The sequence below is a fragment of the Mytilus californianus genome, unplaced genomic scaffold, assembly GCF_021869535.1.
Source record: "Mytilus californianus isolate M0D057914Y unplaced genomic scaffold, xbMytCali1.0.p SCAF_11, whole genome shotgun sequence".
Taxonomy (NCBI): domain Eukaryota; kingdom Metazoa; phylum Mollusca; class Bivalvia; order Mytilida; family Mytilidae; genus Mytilus; species Mytilus californianus.
Genome location: NW_026262593.1, coordinates 67,120,979 through 67,143,922, shown reverse-complemented (window position 1 = coordinate 67,143,922; position 22,944 = coordinate 67,120,979). Strand labels below are relative to the sequence as shown.

Sequence of the window (22,944 nt, the reverse complement as noted above, 5' to 3'; positions counted from 1 at the left end):
TGCATCAGATTTTATAACGTTATCTGCATAAACTGAAAAAACACATGTCCTTGTTCTCCTAGTACAACTTGTTTGTAAGTAAAAGGTTATAAGAAAGATGCAATAATAACAACTCATTATCATTTAAATATTTATTTATCATGTTTATAATAAAAATAAGTGTCCATGCATGCACATATTTCACTATTGTTAATGAAAAACAACCATTTATCAGCTCCGACTATTAACTAAGTAAGACCTATTGCAAATTTACTAACTTTTAGATAAAACATTAACCTCACAAAAGTGCATACAATTTTCACATATTATGGTGTATAAAATTTCATGAAAAGAAGAAATAAAACATTTGAACTTATATAAGTTATAACAATCTGAATGTCTAACAGGTGAACGTGATATTATACCAGCAAATAAAAAAAATACATGTACATGTATGTACCCCGGTCGAATAAAACATGTAAATGTTTAATAAATAATTCAATTTTAATTCCAACAATTCATAATATATTAAGTACCTAGGCTTATAAATATTTATATGTTATATATGTACAAAGTATATACATGTATACATTATATGATACAGATTTTAGTGGACTTATTTAATGCCTAACAAAGTCTATCAGCCTTTTGTCCATTTCTTCATCTGATGTGTCCCAGTCTTCAGTAGTAAGGTCTTGATTAGTAGATGCTAAATGTGCTAAAGGAATGACACTAGTTGGTGAGCTAATTGGTGATGCGTTGAAGCTCTCCTCTATAGTTGTGATGTTTAGGGTCTCTTCTACTGTGGTGGTCTCTTCAAAAGAATCTTGCTCATTTGGATATGGAGATTCTGGCCTTGGGGACAAAGACACCAAGTCTTCTGTAGTTTCAATACTTGGTGGTGAACCAATAGGTACATTAAGTTGTAATCTGGAAAAAAGAGAATTATGAATACAGAGAAAACTGCTGCATTGTGTTTCTTCTTTTGTCTTATGAATGTAGAATTAAGAATAAACTATTGCAAAACTTAATGTTGTTATTTAGGTCTATTCAATTTAACCAACTTTTTGGTTTTCTCTGGTTAAGTTACTGGACTAACTGTCATGTTTATTGAGTCAGTATTACACAGTTTTAGTAATAGTATGCTAATATAGATTTGCTTAAAAAATGTAAAACTTGACCATGTTGACCATGTTTACAAAATTGTCCAAATTAGTAACAGTACTACCTGTGATATACAGTACTCTGATCATAAAAACAAAGCCTATTCGTCATTATTACCCGTATTGCTTAATTAATACACAAGGTATTTTACAGAAAATAGTTTATTTGATTTAAAGGGAAATCAGTATTGCACTTAAGTGGTAAAATCATGTTAGTTTCAGCTGGACACTAAATTAAATTCTCAATCTAACTTAAAATTTAAAATTTTTATAAAGTAAGTTAACTATTTTCAAAAAAATTAAAATATTCTTAATTTTTTTTTAAATTTTGAATCAAGGGCTTCAAGGAGTTTACTTCATCCAAGTCCCTACAATTACAAGTTTTAACTTTATCTAAAGTTCTCGGTTGCAAGACCCATGTACACAGAAACAGTGGATAGTACTTACTTTTGATCCTTGCGGTCTTTCAGTAGTCTTTTAACAGTTTTGCCTTGACTGCCTGCTTTGTCTCTGAAAATATAGAAGTTCATAAAATTAATATTGACCAATAGAAAAAATGAATAGCTGCAGATGCCAATGGGAAAAATAACCAGATAACTTGACAATTTGTTAAAGCTAGTAAAACCTGTACAGTTGGACACCTATAAAAATAATATTTAGAAAAGTTACTGATATAAAATTATATAAGTAATATTTAAAAAAAGCCTTGTTTGCAACATTACTGGTACATGTATAGGTATTTTAAAAGATACTTGTTTGAGTGAATCCCCTTACTGATAAAATCTGTGAAATTGGCTGAGTTGGAATCTTGTCACTTTTGATTTTTTTTTTACTATAAACAATAATGTACTAAATACTTAAATATTAAATAGTTTTAACAAAGTTGCTTAAAGCAGTGAGTTGATTGAGGTCAAAAAACAAGTTTGGAAGGTAATTTTTAAGGTCTTTCCTTTCTTAATGGAAAGACTTTACTGTATTTCGTTTGTTTATTATTATTATTGTTCTTTTTCCTCGTCCGATTTCAAAGTCAAAAGTCAAAAAAAGTACGCGACAGATCCAAATGATCTTTGGTATTAAGTATCGGGTTAATAAAATCTATCTTGTATTAGGGGCACCAAAGTGTACTATTTACCTTATAGGAGTTATCTCCCCAATTACAAAAACCATTGTTATCGCTACTCTTCATAAACTATAAGAGTTAGCGGCAAATGGTTTTTTTTAAAATGTTCCTTGTCACATGTCGCAACTTTAAATAATTTCAACCGAAGCGATCCAGTGACTTCTTATAGGAGTTATTACCCCTGGAATATTTTACTTTTCAATATGCATATGAATCTCATGAACCGCAAGTTGTAAAGACCTATGGTATTTTGATTTGAGATCATTGGACCATAACTTGAAAATATAGGTCAAGGTCAATGGTCAAGGTCATGTAAAAAAGGCAAATTATGTGTTTTTGGCACTATTTAAAGAGTTTTATGTGTGGTTTAGTGCTTTTGTAGGTTGACATTGACCTTTAACCTTACTACTTGTTAAGTGATCTCTCAAAAGATAAATCCCATGTGTTTAGATATAGTATTTAGGCTTTCTATTCCGTCTTTGCGTGATCAAAGTGGATCCGGTCTCTGTGTTAACCAACCAACCAACCAACCAACCAACCAACCAACCAATCAATCAGTCAGTCAGTCAGTCAGTCAATCATTGCATGCATGCATGTTTCTGTCTCGTGTGTTTAATATTGGGACCAAGATCTTATTTGTTTCTATTTCGATTGTTTAAAGAGACCATATCCCACGTGTTTAATTAATTGATCAATCAATCAATCAATCAATCAATCAATCAATCAACCAACCAACCAACCAACCAACCATTCAATCAATCATTGCATGCATACATGGTTCCGTCTCATGTGTTTAATATGGGGTCCAAGATCTCATTTGTTTTTTGTTTTTTTTTCGCTTGTTTCAAGAGACCACCATATCCCACATGTTAAATTTATTAACCAACCAACCAACCAATCAATAAACCAACAAACCAATCAACCAACCAACCAACCAATCAATCATTCATTGTATGCATGTTTCCGTCTTATGTGTTTAACACGGGGTCCAAGATCTCCTTTGTTTCTTTTTCGCTTGTTTCAAGAGACCCTATCCCACGTGTTTAATTATTCAACTAATCAATCAATCAACCAACCAACCAACCAATAAATAAACAAACAAACCAACCAACCAACCAACCAACCAACCAATCAATCATTCATTGTATGCATGTTTCCGTCTCATGTGTGTAATATTGTATTTACATCTCTTCTGAAGAAAAAAAAATCCACATGCTTGTTATCAGATGTTCTGGGAAACTACATGTCCAATTGACCTTAAAAACTGCAGTCAGCAGGGTATACACGTATTACATCTTCATAAAAGAACGTGGTGCAGATATCTCTCAAGAATTTTCCTAGAGAAAAGAAATTGCAATGCCGTAAAATTCGCTTGCTAGTTCCGTAAATCTCAGTGAAATCCTACAATAAAATGTCCGCTCCTAGATTGAAATACAAATCTGTGTTACAAACTGCTGCTGAAAAATGTACATTGTATGAAAACAATCGGTAAACGTGTTTTAAAGTTACACAGGATCAATTAAATCCAAAGCATGCACTGCTCGTGAACTGTGATCGAAATGTCAATTACCTACAATGACAAAAGAAATACATTGTGTGTATTCCGTCGCTATACATGTTGTCTGTCCAACGTTCCCACCTAAAAAGAAATAAAAATACTAAGTTTTCGCTAATATAAAGCCTCGTCACGTGACGCCAAAACCTGGCGCGAGACAAAGACGCGCGCGGACCCTGAAATAGAATAAAAACTTTCCAAACTAAATATAGAAACTTAACCAACACACTAATATGGACCCTTTAAAGAAAGAAAAAAAGAAAGAAGAAAGAAACAAACAAACAAACAAACAAACAAACAAAACAAACATACACATATATCAGTCAATCATGTTTCATGTTTCAGGTGGGGGAAAGACCGTTTACAATTGCTTTTTAAAGCAATTGATTTATATTTGTTATTTTTATGCCTACTTCAGTTGCAAGTACTGCCTTTTGTTTCTTCTTCTGGTGGATATGGCAGTTGCTAGTTTCTTTGTTGATCTTGGAGTCTTTTTTAATTCTGGAAACATATCTTGAATCAGGTTGACTCCAATGTTTGTTGAACAGCTGGCAACCTCTCGAATACTTCTCTGAAAAAGTAAACAAATATGTTTATCAATATTAATTTAACTGTTGACTTGTTTTTATAAAATATGCCTGTTTATAATACTTCCATGGTACAATGTACATTTTGTAATTCATATTTTTTCAATAACACATATCATATGCCATTGCAGAGTTAAGGATATTTGTTTATTCATATTTTTTTTTCAGGTGGTCTCAATTGTGATAGGGCTAATAGAAGACACCAGGCAAAAATGATAAACGTTATGAACACTGCATGGAAAAACGAGAAGCTCACAATAAACTTCACTACCAGACCATATAAAGAACCTAGACTTAATGAACCATTGTATGATGGAAGTAAAACCACAATCCTACAATCAGTGTTGCGCCATTTTGTGACTTTTTGCTCGAACAATGGAATGTCAAAGTCTGCAGTGAGCATGTGTTTGTCAAATGAAAAAAAAGTACTTCCTCAACCAAACAAGCTACCTAAAAGTTACAAAGAAGCACATGACATGGTGAAACACCTTTTGATACCAACAACAACCTATCATTGTTGTGTCAATGACTGTCAGATATTTAGACTTCAACATTCAGATGATATAAAGTGTGCTGTTTGTGATGAGGATAGGTACTTGACCAACTCCCAGAATCCAAGAAAGACGTTTACCTATATACCCTTAGGTCCTAGACTAGCAAGATGGTATGGCACAGACAATGTCTGTAAACTTCTGTATTCCAAACAGGAGGTTGCAAATGGAAAACTAGGGGATTTTACAGATGGATCCATATATCAATCTTGGTATGAAGAAGGGGGCGTCTTTGAAAACATGGAAGAATCGTTAACCGTTCCATTAGCTTTATTTACAGATGGACTTAACCCGAATAAAAGTATGGCTACCCAAAAGTCCATGTGGCCACTTATTTTGACATGGTTAAATTTGCCTGTAAATGTTAGACAAATTCTTGGCCCAATGATGCTTGTTGGTATTATTCCAGGAACCAAAACAGAAGAACCAAAACATCTTGATCCTTATTTAGAATTAATTGTGGATGAACTATTGACATTATCCGAATCTAAACTTTTTAACACCTACAAAGGAGCACCCTGCAAAGTTAAAGTGGCACTATTACAATATCAGTGTGATATACCAGCATTTGGCAAGCTGTTACATGTGTCAAGTCAGGCAGCATTAAGAGGATGCCCATACTGTAGAGAAACTGGGGAATACTGTAAAAACCTGCACAAAGTCGTCCACTTAAACAACAGATCATTTTTACCTACCAACCATCATCTACGATCAGATACCACAAACTATGCATCAAAGAGGGAAGAATCTTCAACTACTCAGCACATGTATACCAACGAAGAAGAGTATGACCTAAGGAAGCAATATGATGATCTACCAAACAAAAATCAGAAAAACAATATGCAAAAAAGAACTGGTTTGAAAGGTACATACAGCTTCATGAAACTACCATATCATAAGAGATCAGAACAGATGCAACCAGATGGAATGCACACAATTGCTGATGTTATTGGTAATGTTTTGGACACTGTTACTGGAAAAGATGATTCAAAGAAAGTAAGGCTATGTGAACAAGAGTTCGATCGTTTTAAAGACACTTGGGTGAAAGAAAATACAGATGTGACAGAAGAGTTAACAGACGATTCCAGCAATGAAGTAGTGGGTCAGAAAAGGAAATTAGTTACTCAGATAAATGTGCAGCAGAAAAAAAAAAAGAGTAATGATGTTGTACAATGTGTATTACCACCTGCTCCTTGGAGGTTAGATCGTACAGCTCTAGCAGTTGCAGATAAGAGAGCCAAAAGTTTGCAATACCCACCAGGTTATGACTACCACCCAGACAAACATTTCTCGAAGCCATGGACACTCAGAACTATGCATGGGAAGCTTCAGGTATGTTTAAATAGAATAGAATGTGTGGTTCCAGTTACATAAATTACGATTATGGTAAGCCTTTTTTATAGCTTTTTATGAACTAAATAGAATTTACAGCTGGAATGATTACTAGCTTCTTTACAGAAGCAAAAGCTTCTATTTTATTTATGAAAAGATACTACCTAAACCTATGTGTTTAAAATTTTGGTAAAACTACAAAATCACAATTTGTCACTTAACTTTGAATTTGCTACTAACATGACTTTTCTAAGTCATGTTAGTGATTTATAAAACACTTATTTCAGTAAGTCCCCTGACTGTTAATGAAAAATTAAAATAATAATCTTAAGGGAGGCTATTATCATTATGAAGACTTAAAAAATAGGAAAGGTACATTGTATGCATGGTAACTGGAATTACACATATATTTTTATTTGGCCTGAGAAATTTGTTTTTATATGGTTTACACACACTAACTGTTTCACCATTTTTAAATTTAGTATTGCAATTTACTTGACTATGAATACATTTAAAAAAATTTAAAGATGGTTTAATGAGAGTCAATGAGACAAATATATATATCATCATGATCATACTGGTACTCTAGAACTTGACTCCGTGAGATAGTTGTAAATATATTGTATTCTACAAAAGTTGCAGAAATTATGTCAATCTCTTAATCCATCATTTCAACAAAGAATCCACTTGTCATCTTTCATATATAGTCATTTATATTATCATAAATAAATTTGGTGTATTTACTGTCTTCTGATTGGTTAAAAGTATTAGTTTTATTTTCAATGTTGTCCATTTTTATGGGGACACGCCCACTCTGACATTGTGTATTCATACGCCAACATTTTTGTACGTTGTTATTGTTAATATAAATAATATAAAAAATTCTTTGAGCCTTATTTTTGATAGAAATTTATAATTACATCGCGGGTTATTCAATGTGAAGAGTCAAAAATTGATTTTATGGTTCAATAAATTCAAAATAAATAATAGCCATTCATTAAATGTATTTCTTTCAGTTTGTCACGAGCAATGCTGCTGCTTGGTGTTTGCATGGTTTGTTAGGACCAGAACAAGAGCGTACATTGCTGAAGTTGTTTGAAGTATTGAAAAAGCTTACAAAAGAAGAATACAAAGTTGCTGATTTAGAACAGTTACAGGAAGAAACCCACGAAGCTCTTGCTTTGATTGAAAGAGATTTCCCTTTATCCTTACAAGTAAGTTTGATTTGTCCTGCTATATACATGATACATAAAAAAAAAGAAATAAGAATTTGCTTTTGACCATTCTCAATTTTATTATATAACTCATGCACAATGCATATTTCCACAAAACACGGGTCAAGTTTGAATTTTGGTGGCGTTAATTCAATTGTTCCAGAGTTATGCCCCTTTGCAAGTTAAAAAATTGCAGAATTTTAGTAATCGTTCCCTAACTATGGTTTGCCTCAACCAAACATATGAATCTTATTACAATACTTATTACCATAAAATTTGATTCAAGGACAAATTCAGGTAGGGTCACTATTACCTTTCTTCAGTTATGTCCCCTTATAACTTAATACGATATATATGCAAGCAGGGACATCATATCTGACCCATGGACACATTCTCCATGTATTATACCCCCGCTTTAAAATAAGTGGGGGTATACTGTTTTACCTCTTTCTGTCCATACATCAGTCAATCTGTCGTCCCATTTATATTTCTGTCACATCTTTCTTAGGAATTTCATTACAAGGATTTCTGAAATTTGGTTTCAAAGTTTATACAAGTCAGCTAAGCTATACTGTGTGATGTGTATTCAGATTCATTACTGATCATATTTTATATTTACTGAATACTTGCATGACATTCAAGTTAAATTTTCGTCACATTTTTCTCAAGAACTACATTACAAGGATTTCTGAAATTTGGATTCAGGGATTTTATAAGTTTTATCATTTTCAACAGTTCGTACAGAATGCAACATGAACTTGTGTTAACAATACCTTGGGTAAGAGAAAAGATTAACTTAAATCTACAAGTACAAGTGTACCATTATTCTTTATAGTACAATGTATGTTGCTTTATTTAAAAGGATATTGATTATGATTCATATATTTATTCCTGCAAATATATAATAATTGTTTATTCAATATTCCTTTATATTTTTTATAATAGACAATAACCATGCATCTTCTACATCATATTCCGGAGGGATTTCCTAGATATGGACCATTATATGGGAGATGGCTTTTTCCTTATGAGAGGGTTAACTGTTGGATTACAAGACAAGTACTCAACAAACACAGAATTGAATCTACCGTCATGGAAACATATGCAGTAAGTACTCAATCATGACAATATACAGGATTTTTTATTCTACAAATAATTTTTATTGAAATTTTATTTCTGTTCTCATGAATAGTAATTTTTTGTCTGTCTTTAAGATATACAATGGAAAAAAAACTATTTAAAGAACTGTGGTAAAAAACTTTTAGGAATTTTTGGTCCTCAATGCTCTTCAACTTCATACTCTATTTGGCCTTTTAAACATTTTTTGATTCGAGCTTCACTGATGAGTCTTTTGTAGACGAACGCGCGTCTCAAGTAATTATAAAATTTTAATTCTGGTATGTAATATTGATATATTTTTTTCAATTATTTTTTTTATATATATTTGAGTGTATAGGTGTAATACCACCATTGATTTTCCCCTATTAGTCTTTGTTAAATTTGCACTTTTCAAAAAATTGTGCAGAATTTATCTTTGTTTCAAATAAAGAAATACTTGGCATGAGTAAAGTTTTATCCTGTCCAGTACTATAGAAAAAATTTCACATAACATTTCATTGCATATAAGAAAATAACCATCACTGGAAGTTAACCAATCAAATTTTCCCCCTTTTTTAACCTGTGTACAAGCTTTAGTAACCATGTAACCTCAAGTTTCCAAAATATTCTATAGAAACCCCAAATAAAGAAATAATGGTGCTTTGAAATACCCAAGATATATGTTTATGACTCAGAAATGTTTTACTGCAATGAAATGTAGGATCAATTACCTACAACTGTCAAATTCAAGGGAATATTTTTTTTCGACCTATTTTCGTATGCAACCGGATGTGACGTACTATGATTTGGTGGTATTACACCTAAAGAAGACTTTTTTGTTGAATAAACTGAATGTGACTTTTTTCCTTTGTAATACTGGTTATTTCAAGCATTCCTGTCAAGTTTTGTCATAATCAGTTCAATAGTTTGAGAAAAATCTAGTATAATGTAAGATGACATCTACAGCGATTCGAGCAAAATTTCTTCGAAAAATTCAAACCAAGCCGCATCATGATAGAATATAGTGTGGACTAATAAATGATCAAATATTTATCTCATCTGCCTACAAACAGTTGAATATGATACAAAAGATGACTTAGGATGATAAATACTACTAATGGACCTCTTATTCTTCCTTATAAAGTCTCTTTTGGTCCATTTATACCTCTCATTTCCTCAAAATTTCTACTTTTTAGGCCAATAAATAAAAATTTTTGGGTAACTTTCACTCATTTAGGATAGAAATGTTATTATAAATGATTAATTGAAGTATTCAAGCTGCTTGAACTATCCGTATAAAAGTTTACTGTCTCCAAGGAGGTTTCAATAAGTCCTTTCGTAAAACTTAAATTTACGCCGCGTTCCAGAGAGGGACATAAAAAACTTCTCTTTTGGTGAATAATTTGTTGTTACTGCTTTAAAAATAATTTCATTTACTTAAAACTATATATTTATTAAAGTATTTCTTAGGAAAAATTTTCTAGTATAGCAGAATATAAGAAATAAGGAGAAAAAGCTCCCCAAGACTCTAAGTATGGCTTGTTCTGTCAACTAATATTCATGGTAAAGTCCTATTTCAAGGAAATTTTCTCATAAAATGTATTTTGGAGACTCAATCCACTCAGAATATTTCATTATTTGTAATATTTCACTTAAATAGCAAGAAATTTTAACACATGAGAGTACTCACAAGGTCAAAGGTGCATGTACAGCTTCCCATATTAGGTGTAATACCACCATTGATTTTCCCCTATTAGTCTTTGTTAAATTTGCACTTTTCAAAAAATTGTGCAGAATTTATCTTTGTTTCAAATAAAGAAATACTTGGCATGAGTAAAGTTTTATCCTGTCCAGTACTATAGAAAAAATTTCACATAACATTTCATTGCATATAAGAAAATAACCATCACTGGAAGTTAACCAATCAAATTTTCCCCCTTTTTTAACCTGTGTACAAGCTTTAGTAACCATGTAACCTCAAGTTTCCAAAATATTCTATAGAAACCCCAAATAAAGAAATAATGGTGCTTTGAAATACCCAAGATATATGTTTATGACTCAGAAATGTTTTACTGCAATGAAATGTAGGATCAATTACCTACAACTGTCAAATTCAAGGGAATATTTTTTTTCGACCTATTTTCGTATGCAACCGGATGTGACGTACTATGATTTGGTGGTATTACACCTATATACATAGTTGTAGACACAATATATATATATATCTTGTCAACTCAAATTTTGTATTCTTAATATGCCAGAAAAGGTAAAGTTAAAATCATCTCAATAAGTATACGAATCAAAAAGATAAGCTGTTTTTATGTTAAATTAAAAAATGAATTTGAAAATACTTTTTATATTAACTAATCCAAAATTTTACTGAAAATGGTAAACCTATTAAAACTGTTAAATGTATACTACATTTTAAAAACATGTAAACATTGAAAAGTGTAAAGAGACTGTTTTGTATTTTAAATCACATTCGAACACTAATTTTCTAATGTATTACATTGTATATCAGTTGTTGAAACTTAATTACCAGATGTTAATTGAATATTTTTTTTTAATTTTCAGATATATGACTGGTGTGTATTTATGCTCATGTCAGACATTATTGATACGGATGATTTAACACTTGGTAAATTTGAAGATATTTGCAATTTGAATGAGCCCAAAAAGGAAACCACGAAGAAGACCCCAAAATTATTAGAGGAAAAGATTCTAGATGATATGTCTGAGGTTTATGACTTTGCATTAACTTCAAGAATGAACAAACAAGGGTTAGTTTTGAAGAGTGTAGAGAAAAAAGTAAATGGAAAAACCAGTCGAGTTTCCAGCAATAAACAGTCACCATCACATGTTTACCTTGTCAGGAATTTAAAAGACCACCATCCCTGTGTGAGGGAAGAAGATGATATGGTCTTTGGTCGTGTGAAATTGATTTTCGAACATGATTGGCGTGGTAAAATGTACACTTGGGTACTTCTTGATTTGTTCAGTGATGTTGCATATACAGATGGGTTTTGGAACGTTTCAGAACGAGTGAGTTGTTGTAAGCCCTTCCTCCTAGATGATATCAGTGAACCACAAGTTATAGGAAGAGACAATGATAGATTGGTTTTCATTGGTGTTGATGTGAAATTAATGTTGTAATGTTTTGTAGACTTGAGAAATGAGAAAAGAATCAAATTTAGATATTTTTGTTAAATCATTGCAAGTAATTGATTTCTAGACTCAGCAGATACAATTTGGTCTGTTTATAATTATATGTCCATCATCATGACCATAATCTAGAGATTGGTTATCTGTCACTTATCTTGTTTTTAGCTTGGTCATGTAAATTAACATCAAAGGAGGTAAAACAACAATGTGCAAACAGAAATCTTAACATTTAGGTCCACAATGGTGGTATACTCCAATCATGCATTGACTTAGACAAATAATGATACAAGGTACATTGACTATATGTACATGGTCAATGTTTTAGATATGAAAAGATCGTCTTTAAATTATGTCAATTATGTTTGCTGGCGTGACCAATATGCTGGAAAGAGCTTTTCTCATTTTCCATTAATTGTCATTATTTTTTATGGAAAACTTTGTCATTTTATCAACTATTCATGACCAGGATTTTTCTAAATAATGGCTGACAAACCCACCCTATGGTTAAACTTAGGGCTATGAGAAAATAACTGACTAAAATAGATTAACACTCAATCCAAAAATGATTTTATTCTCTTGTAAAAAAGTTTAAAGGAAAAAATATTTTTTGAATTTGAATACTATTTACAGTATGACAAACATTTGGAAATGTCAACTTTCTTATTTTTATTTTTATTCATCACCTTTTAATTTTGGACTAAAAACATGTAAAATAAAAAAAAAATCTTTTTGACTCATTTATCTGTATGCCATGTATGTGTTTTTGTACAACTGAATTTGTATATTTTGTCTAATATTACTAAATGTATAAACTTGTATAGGTTACACCAACTTATGGTATTAAATTTCATACTCAGTTAATATTATTTAATTGAATTGTAATAAAAATGCAAATCATGTATGAGGGTCTTAGTGAGCTTTACGGAATAGATAATACAGAAATTTTTTCAAAATATATAAAGTAAAGAGAATAAGACGGTGTGCAAGCATTAAGTACCTGTGGAAAAAATAATATGGGTATACAAGACTGATTACAGACATGAACAATTTAAAGATTTATTTCATTACAGAAAGAAAATTTGTAATAGTAAAAACATTTTATCAAATTAATACAGATAAGCCATTATGTTTTATTTGTATATGCTCTATAGAAATAATCAGTAAAGTAATTAAGGACTCAATTAAATGTAAATCTTAAATATATTTATGTATATAGTTTTAAAATTATGTAAAATATTGAAATATTATAACTTGTTAAATAGTCTCTCATAATTCTCAGAGTGGTACTTTTGTATATATTAGTATTTAAGTATATGAAATTTTGCTCTTCTGATATGCTTTGTTTTACATGTATGTATATATATGTGTTTTATTTTATATTGCAAGTCAGGAGCCAGTAATTCAGTTGTTGTCGTTTTTTAATGTGCTACATATTTGTTTTTCGTTCATTTTTTTATATAAATAAGGACGTTAGTTTTCTCGTTTGAATTGTCATTCCGGGGCCTTTTATAGCTGACTATGCGGTATGGGCTTTGCTCATCGTTGAAGGTCGTACGGTGACCTATAGTTGTTAATTTCTGTGTCATTTTGGTCTCTTGTGGAGAGTTGTCTCATTGGAAATCATACCACATCTTCTTTTTATTTATATTATAAATACTTTTATTCCAAAAACTACTTTCCTGCTCATTCGGTTTTTGGGTTCTTTTCAGTCTGGTTTAATATTTCAGAAAATAAATATTGAAAATACAAATAACAAATGTCTGGCTGCCAGTTGCTCCATTTAGTACCACATAATATTTTCATTTAGTAGCTTGTATATAAATGATTCAAATTAAGTCAAGTTGTTTGGTAACTTTCATCTCTTTATTGTTCATATGTGTATAGATGTTCTAGATAATAACAGTTTTACTGTTTTTATTCAAAGTGATATGCATTTCATAAAAGCTGTGTTATAATGTTATAGTATAATATATATTTATATATAATAAATTTGTTCTATGCAGCTATATTGTCTTCTTTAATATCCCTTCATCAAGCATCCAGTAGTCTTAGCTTTGATAATACCCAAACAATATCGGCTACAAATTTTGTGTTTCTCATCAATATGCTATTTCCTGTGTATTTTGGTATTTGGTATTGGCACCATTAACGCTTTGTTTAAGATTGTGATTAGGTCTGTTTTAATAGATGTTCTTATGGTTGTCATTTGTCTCATCTCTGAGTCACATTCTATTGAAATAGACTATTATATCCTGCCGTATTGGATGCATGAAATATTGCCCATGTACATAGGTCTGTCCGAAAGTTAAACTTTAGTTTACCTAAACCAAATGTTATACAACTTATACATAATGGTAATTACCACAAAACACAGATTAAGTTTGAATTTTAGTGGTGTCACTAAAACCGTTCTAGAGTTATGCCCCTTTCAAAGAAGAAAAGTGCAAAAAAAATTATTATCTCTCTTACTTCAGTTTGCCTCAATCAAATACTATGAAACTTGTACACAATGCTTATTACCACACAATAGAGATCAAGTTTGAATTTTGGTGGTGTCACTTTAACCATTCTAGTGTAAAACCCTTTACAAAAGGAAAAATTGCTGAATTGTTCGTGTCTGTTCCCTAACTTAAGTTTGCCTCAATCAAACGTATTGAAGCTTATATACAATGCTTATTACCACAAAAAACGGATCAAGTTGGATTTTTGGTGGTGTCACTTTTACTGTTCTAGAGTTATGCCCCTTTATGGAAGGAAAAAATGCTGAATTTAGTTTCCATTCTCTACCAAATGTTATGAAACTTATAGTATAAATCTTATACATGTTTTACACACTACTTATTACTGCAAAACTCTGATCAATTACAAATTTAGGTAGCCTATCTTTTATTGTTAATCACTTAAGTCCCTTTACAATTCTATATAATATATAAGCAGGGGCATCATTTGAGTCCCATAGACACATTCACCATTTTTTTTTTTTTTTATTGTTTTTGGAAAAGTTCGTGGTGAGGTCAGTTGAATGGTAACCACAATTGTCATTGATATTAGGCATGCAGAAGTATTACCACACAACATTTCCCTTGAAGTTATTTTACAAAGTTCACTCATTCATGCTCAATAGATCTCGATTCTGCAAAGGTCAATTGTATACAGTTGTATTGGCAATTGGCTTATGTCCTTTCTGCTGAATATTCTATCCTGACGTAATGGTGGATTTTTTTTGAAATTTTTACATAGAATTGAGAATGTGTCAGAGATTAAAACAAAAACCGAGTACAAAATGACTAAGGCCACCGAAGGGTTGTTTTAACACAGGAAAAAAATCCAGTATCATTGGCGATTTTGACCTACCCCCTTTACAATGATGTATACTAGAAAATAGTGTTAGTTTATGCATATGTCAAATGAACTCAAAAACAGTAGTCATCACAGTTTTTTTTTGTATATGTCTATTTCAAAAGAATATAGAATAACAACAGTCAGCACATGATCTTATATTATGCTGCTTCACAAAATGCTTTCAAAATATAAAAAAACAACATTTTTTTGATAGGTATTGCAGTATTTAATGTACATTGAAAGTGTTGGAAATATATTTACGGTTTATAAAGCACGAGGACCTTATATTTTTGATAATAACTTTGTATCATCTTTCATGAAAATTTACTACTGATTTAAACATGTAATTTATTGTCTGTATTCAAAATTCTAATTGATTTACACAAAGTTTTCAATACTCGAACATGTTTTAAACAAAAAAACTGCTGAATTGAAAACACTTGCTCGGCTTACATAGTAGGGTTTAATAAAAGTTCTCCCAACTTTCTGTTAGGGGTGTACAGTTTAGAATATAAAGAAATTCATCACCTATCTCTCGAGCGTTACTACAAAATCTTTAATTTCCTGTCCAACATTTTTCAAGTCATCTACCGGTTTCTACAGCTAACCGATGATTTATAGTTCTAAACCACAAAACGTTATTCCATCGTAATTAATAAGGTAATAAGTTCAAATATTTTTTAAATTCAAAGTTTTCTTTAAAAGTTTATAACATAATTCTTTTTTATATTTTCATGTGCATAGTTTACGACTTGCAATTACATAATGGAGTTCGTCTTCAATTCGAATCAATTGCTTTACCACAAACAATCTATTCTCTATATTAATTTCTTTCCTTCTTCCTATTTCGCAATTCTATTTGAATAATTTCTACGTGTTCAGAAAATTTAGATTTTTTTTCTGAATATTTTGTAATAACCACTCTTAATGAAAAGTGTCAATTTTACATCAAGTGTTTATATCGAAAGTTATTATCACCGATATTCACAGGTGGTATTTTTATTTTTTTCTCATCTATTGGGTTGTGATGTACATGTTTAAGATATATATTTCTAAAACTCGGATTTATGCAAAGTTATTTACCTGTGGTGATAAAGAAATTATATGTACGAGGGTCTGGACGGGTGTCATTCGTTCATTTCTTAATTCTATTTTTTCTTTAAATTTACACTTTTTTAACAATTCTTTTCTATTTTAGGACACTAATACTTTACATATTGTTATTTTGCCTATTTTTTTCTATTTTTTATAGTTTTTACTCGATATTCTCTATTCTGTAAACCCCTTCATTACCCCCATATATATACCAGCCTTGTAAAAACCTATGATTGAGATAATGTTGTATATTCTATTGCTAAATTTGTCGTTTCGAAATATGCAAAACAGAAAAAATAATATATCACAAGATGGATAGTAAACTAAACAAAATATTTTTATAATAATCGAATTAAAACCAAATTTGTATATACAAAATGATATTAAACTTATTCCTTTGAAGCGTTCAATGTAGGTGCGGTAACGAAAATTGACAACATTCTAATATATTGAATTCTATAGTTGATTATTACTTTCATTTTACTTTCGAAAAGTCAAAAGCTTTTTATATTATAAGGTAACTTTTCATTAAAAGTGTTAAGCAAAGATAAAATTTCTTATTCTTATTTGTTAATATAAGTTTTATTTCTATATTAAAATCAAATATCCTACTTGTCTACAACCCACGTATGTAAATGTTATCGATATAAAACTTTTTTATTGAATGTGGTTCTCTTACATATAACCAGATTAAACCATTGTTTATGACAAAATAGGAAAAATAGTGAAAACAATAAAAACATTTAATAGAGTATCTTTAAATTTTTTTGTTTATATTTAATAGTCACTATACTTTCTTGACAATATACTTTTCCTTTGACGAAGACTATGTTGTTCATTGAGTTAATTTCTTGTTGTGTTGCTGTCGTCGTTTACGTAAACAACACATCTATTATACATGTAAAAAAATCCCTATTTATCACAAAAAACTTGAGCGAAGTTTATGAATTTTCAGTAGGATTTGTTAAAATGACATGTTAAAATAAAACCCCAGATAAATACAATATATTCTATGATAGTATTAATACTATTTATTTAAAACATAAACAACTTGAATCAATTAATGCATTAAACTAAACTTACGTGTAACATAGTATGTGCTGCTGTGCCCTTAGTGAAGTAAGAATCTGAATCGTAACCATAATTGATGCCATCATCTGTCTGTATGCCAACTGATACCGTTACAGGAGGTCTCCAACATGGACAGGGTTGATTATGAGCAACTAACCGAGCACAACACACGCAACCGAGGTTACAGAAAGTACGTGGCTGCATACTTGAGCTATTCATAGTGTTATGTCGATAGTGGTACATATTTTTGTTTTTATGGTCAAGGAGAAAGTCTCAATAATTTCTCACTATGGCTTCGGATTTGACATTGTTTTTATAGCTGATTAATAGGCAATTACTCGCGTCCGGAACTTTCATTATGGCTTGCATACATGTCATGTTTTGATTATACAAAGGGGTACGCACAATAATTACGCAATATCAATTGAAAATTTTCATCGAATGCAGAACAAACAATCTAATAAACTTTAAATTAGTCAGAGAACGATTCTTAGAATATTTTAATTAATTCATGCATTTTTATGTCTTCTTAGTTCTGCATTTGAAAAGCGTTTTTTAGTGTACAAATTAAGTAATGAAAAAAGAAAATAGTATTTAATCATGGGTTTAAGTTGTGCTTTCTGGATCTAGATTTACTATTTAATAAATTACAGTGTTCTAATAAAAAGTTAATATTCAATCTCATCTAATTTTAGTATACATCATTAAATATTGGTCTATAACTAGAATTATCACAAAGAGAACTGATTATTTTATTATATTTCGGCAGTTCTTTAATACATTTGCCTCATTAAAAATACTACTACAATGCGGCGCATCTGTCCATTGCCGATAAGGTTTCTTTCAAATAGAATCTCCTTGATCTTCCAAAAATAAATTAGAGGAAGTCATTAAAACGAAATGTTTTATATAATTTATTTTTATAAGTAAAATAGATACATGCCCTGACAAGATCGATTCTTATAAATACCGTGAAAATACTGTCAATTTGTTTATGATGTATTTGACGACAAATTGAATTTAAGAATTACAATTTGGATATTAATTTTGATGTGGATAAATAGTCGATACCAATAGTTACAGTGCATTTCGAAAAAAAATGTTATGTTACAATTTTGTCTTTGGCTATTCATAATTTTACTATAACATCAATACCATATTTGTGATATTTTTAAGCATTAAAAACATATATATAACTGAATTTGCTCATTGTTAAAGTCCGTACGGTGACCCATAGTTGTTAACTTTATATGTCATTAGGTCTGTGGTGGAGAGTTGTATCATTGGAAATTATTCCTTTTTTTTTATTTTATTCTTTCTTCATAAAATGATTTCCCTAATGAATATCATTAACGAAAACTAGTTGTAAAACTAACACTTATATCCAATCGAAATAGTTAACAACATGATAAACGGTTAATCCTTTTTTGTTTTATTAGATCAACTAGGCCTACTTATGATCACTTATGGGACACAAACACAAATAAGGTCGTAAGAACTTGTCCTTGTAATATCAATGTCCACATACTAATTAAAAGAAAAACTATAACTAAAAGTAATTACTGTTGATATACAAGACAAAGACAAGACGTCACAATTTATTTTATTTCCTCAGACACAAATGTGTACAAGCTTAAGGGATCAACACATGATAAAGTATACATATAAGCTTAATGGGACGTCTAAACACCACCTAGGCGGCCTTAGTGCACTCGGCACTTGAAACTGCACTAAGCCCATGATGGGATGGTGTTACGAATTAAAAAAAATATACTGCCGGATGTAGTATTTCCTCAATATAATATTTCTGACATTTTTGCCAGTACATAATGTAGTTTTGTCGTAATTTGATTTTTAAATCGACAGCATAGAAGTGTATAATAGCACGTGATGTTCATAACATTGAGATATATCTAGGACTATCATACTGTTAGTATAATAGTCCAAGGATATATACACTATATATTACCTATTACACATGTCACTATATATTATTATTAAACATTTTTATACACCGAAATATAAAGCAACAAATAGTGATTTTTATCTGTCCCCGAACCAACATACAGCTTTACAAGAAATGGAGAAGTAGAGAATTGTAGAATAGTTAGCACTCTTATTTGTGTTTGTATTAAGCAATATTCATATAAAATATCATGAAAAAGATGTTAAAACAGATGACAAGAAGCAGGGGCGGATTTAGAACCTTGATGTCCGGGGGTGGGGGTTAGGGGTCACCAGTAAACGAAAATTAGATATTGATTTAGAGATGTATAAGTGCGAGTGTAGGTGGTTATATGGGAGGGGTGTCAGATAATAGTTTCTATAGTTCTATGACATTAAAAAATTCACCATCCCACTCTATTCTTTATTATTATGCCTATTTTATTCGTCATTCGTCCTAGACATGCATGAAATATTTGTCACTGGGCGTTAAGCAACCATCAATCAATTAATCTATTCTTTATATTTCATCTCTTTATTCTATTTATTGTGTTTATCCCATTATTCTCTTTATTTCTGTAAATACCATTTATATACACCCTTTCATAGCCTCATATATGTACATGTACATGGTATTTGGAACAGGAAAAATATACCGTCATATATTACTGTATGCATATGCTTGGACTAATAGATGCATATAATTTTATAAGTCCCAGATTGTGTTATAAAGTATTTCTTATAAAAATACAGGCGCATTTTATTTAAAATCATACACTAGACAATGCCAATCCATTTGGGTTGGGGGTCAGTGTTTTTTAAAACAAAACATTTGTTGGTTTCTTTTCAACATAAGAACAAAGTACGACATTCAGTTCTAAAAACAAATCGTGTATGAAAAAAGTTTGTTGTGGAATAAATTCACAAAAGAGACAGTTTCGAAATATAAAAAAAATGCAAGAAATGGTAATGCGAGAATTGTATTATGAAGACATGCATATCGGTACTACTGGCCACTCAACATTTATTTGTACATATTCATTTAAAACAGATTTTAGTTTGTAATTTCTTTCCTGATCAGAAGATTTTACCTATTAATCTTTACATACTAATCTATACACACAGGTGTCAATATTTACACATCTACCGATAAATATAAGTTATCATAAATATAACTACTGATGAACCATATTACATATTTTAAAAGTCTAAATTGAAAACAACGTTCAAACCTAGGGTTACGTTGGATAAAAACCGCAATTTTCATGCGTATTCATGCAAAACAACATTCTTGATATAGGGGTCTAAATACAGCACAGAAAAATACATTTTCCAAAAGACAAAAAAAAGGAGAAACAGTGTATTTTAACAAAAAAATGTATATGGATAAATAGATAAATTTATTTTTATTAAAGTTACAATCGCTGAAAAAATTTCAGCACCCAGCCTTATAAAGACTTATGAGGCACTATTATCTGGGACTGTTATACAAGTCCAAGTTATTATATACTTATAAAACAGCTCAAATTTTATTTTGTTAACTCGGATAGAAAACTTTTACAATCTGGTTCATCATATTGAAACATGAACGCGGACCCCTTTGAGAACACCTGGATTGAAAGATTGCAAATCTACCGACCAATGAAATGCTTTGAATTTTGAACGCGGACTTCAACGAGAACACCTAGATCGAAAACACACTATAATAGATCGTCGTACAGTTAGCCAGGATCTCAGGCTTCTTCTTCTTCTTTTTCTTTTAGGTCAAATAAGGTCACAATATGGAAGAATACATGTTGCTGCGCATGCGCGATTGACAAAAATTTAATCAAATCAAGGATTTGTATAGTTAACTATACAAATCCTTGATCAAATTCATAAAAATATGTAATAATAATTTAGTGTTTGTATATACAGATTGTGATAAAAAATATGCATTTTATGTACATGTTTTGGTTTGAATTTGTTTATTCAGCAAGTAATCGAGAGAACAGCTGCTGTTAGCCGATACCTAAAGCTGGCGACAGTGGTGGTAGATATTCATAGTTTTTTTGACATAAACAAACACCCCCTTAAAAAGCTTTTTCATAAAACAATTACTTAATACGTATACGACATAATTAACGATAATCTTTCGTCGTTTGAGAGACATTAAAATGTGCATAGACGTAATACCATTACATCTATGGCATGTGTAACGCGGACGTATATATATGTTACATTAGGTCGTAAAATCTTGTCTGTTTTATAACAGATATATAAAAAGATAAGTTATAAATAAGTGCCTTTATATATGATTTCACCTTGAGAGATGCACACGCCTGATGAAGCTAATTTGTTTAGCGAAATATTGCGCATTTCTATTTAAATCTAATAGAACTTTTTTAATGTATTATTTAGCGTGTTTAAGTTATATTCTTAGACATTTATATAATTAGATCACCATACAGCCTTCAACAAAGAGCAAAACCCAAACCGCATAATCATTTATAAAAGTTCCCAAAATTACAAATATAAATTCAAACAATTCAAACGAGAAAACTAACGGCCTGATTGATGTACGACACTTATAAAAAAAATAATATACAACAACGACAACCACTGATTACAGCAAAAAAACCATATGTCCCAATTAAAAAGCATTTCTCGTCAAACAAACGGGAGTTCTTATCTATGGAACAACCACTGGATCCGCCACTGTACAGTCTCCTGACTAGTATACCTATAGGATAGTCCCAGATTATGGTATATCGAAGCAATTCTTTTAGTTTATTTAATTAAATATACAATTAATTTTATTTAGTTATTTGGATTTAATTGCCTTAGATTAAAGGGTGCGAAACGATATATTAATGTAACTGTTTCAAAGTTCAAGTTGATCAATTATTGATTTAAGTGAATAAATACTATTTATTTTCTCGAGGAATAAATTGCATAGTATACAAATCCTAGCTTGTTCTAATATAAATAGTAATAATTTTCACCAGCGAAAAAGATAGTTACTTTTTTTGTGTTGGAAGAATCGTAAAAGTGTTATTTTTCTAAATTCTATTTGTTAACTCGGACATCGTAGAGTCTAAAATTGAAATTTTTTACCATATTGGACTTCATATTGTGTATCTATCGAATTGAAACATGAACGCGGACTTCGATGAGAACACCTGGATTGAAAGTTTGCAAACGTTCCGACCAATGAAATTCATTTCAATATGTAACGCGGACTTCAACGAGAGCACCTAGATGAAATATTAGTTTTTCATTTAGAAATTACCGCTAAAATATAGTTAATAAAATTATATGAGAGCAACATTGCAGAATTGTTTCTTTTCCATTCTTGTTTTTTTTACAATATTTACTTTCATTTTAATTTATAAGGTAGAATTATATAAAATGCCCCAACCGTAAATATCAGTTTTTTGAAATGCATTAAAAGGCGTAAGAGAATGCCGACTAATAGCCAGTCAAATCGTTAAACTTAAACCTACCCATCGTTATCGCAGACTAAAATTTATCTCATATATACAGAACACATGTTCATTTATTGCAAGAATTTTTGTACGTCACGGTGCATGACAGCACGAAAATCCCTTTCCAGAATCGTAACCACGCTTCAATATTTTCGTTTGATTTTGCTGCTCTTCCACAATTTACGCCTGTTTTGCTCCAGTGACCGGTAACAATTTAACACAGTTTTAAAGGTTCATTGAACTGTTACTTCATTTACAATTTTG

General features: G+C 30.7%; 2 protein-coding genes across 2 annotated transcripts; one reads left to right on the top strand and one right to left on the bottom strand.

Annotated features, from left to right (window-relative positions):
- Positions 1–285: 285 nt before the first annotated feature.
- Positions 286–4,438, bottom strand: LOC127721017 (uncharacterized). The gene is made up of 3 exons (XM_052227724.1): positions 4,231–4,438; positions 1,590–1,652; positions 286–909 (listed from the first exon to the last, which is right to left on the bottom strand). The coding sequence occupies exons 1-3, from the start codon at positions 4,326–4,328 to the stop codon at positions 600–602; spliced, it is 471 nt and encodes a 156-aa protein (XP_052083684.1). The 5' UTR covers positions 4,329–4,438; the 3' UTR covers positions 286–599.
- Positions 4,439–4,587: 149 nt separating this feature from the next.
- Positions 4,588–12,506, top strand: LOC127719283 (uncharacterized). Its single transcript, XM_052225299.1, has 4 exons — positions 4,588–6,287; positions 7,304–7,501; positions 8,447–8,608; positions 11,174–12,506. Exons 1-4 carry the CDS (start codon positions 4,617–4,619, stop codon positions 11,750–11,752), a joined length of 2,610 nt encoding a protein of 869 aa, XP_052081259.1. The 5' UTR covers positions 4,588–4,616; the 3' UTR covers positions 11,753–12,506.
- The last annotated feature ends 10,438 nt before the right edge of the window (positions 12,507–22,944 follow it).

Excerpts from the sequence above, each read along its gene's own strand:
- LOC127719283 (XM_052225299.1), top strand. The coding sequence starts at position 4,617 with ATGATAAACGTTATGAACACTGCATGGAAAAACGAGAAGCTCACAATA. Across the intron at positions 6,288-7,303 it reads CTATGCATGGGAAGCTTCAG|TTTGTCACGAGCAATGCTGC; the intron begins GTATGTTTAAAT and ends TATTTCTTTCAG. Across the intron at positions 7,502-8,446 it reads ATTTCCCTTTATCCTTACAA|ACAATAACCATGCATCTTCT; the intron begins GTAAGTTTGATT and ends TTTTTATAATAG.
- LOC127721017 (XM_052227724.1), bottom strand. The coding sequence starts at position 4,328 with ATGTTTCCAGAATTAAAAAAGACTCCAAGATCAACAAAGAAACTAGCA. Across the intron at positions 1,653-4,230 it reads AGGCAGTACTTGCAACTGAA|AGACAAAGCAGGCAGTCAAG; the intron begins GTAGGCATAAAA and ends CTATATTTTCAG. Across the intron at positions 910-1,589 it reads AAAGACCGCAAGGATCAAAA|ATTACAACTTAATGTACCTA; the intron begins GTAAGTACTATC and ends TCTTTTTTCCAG.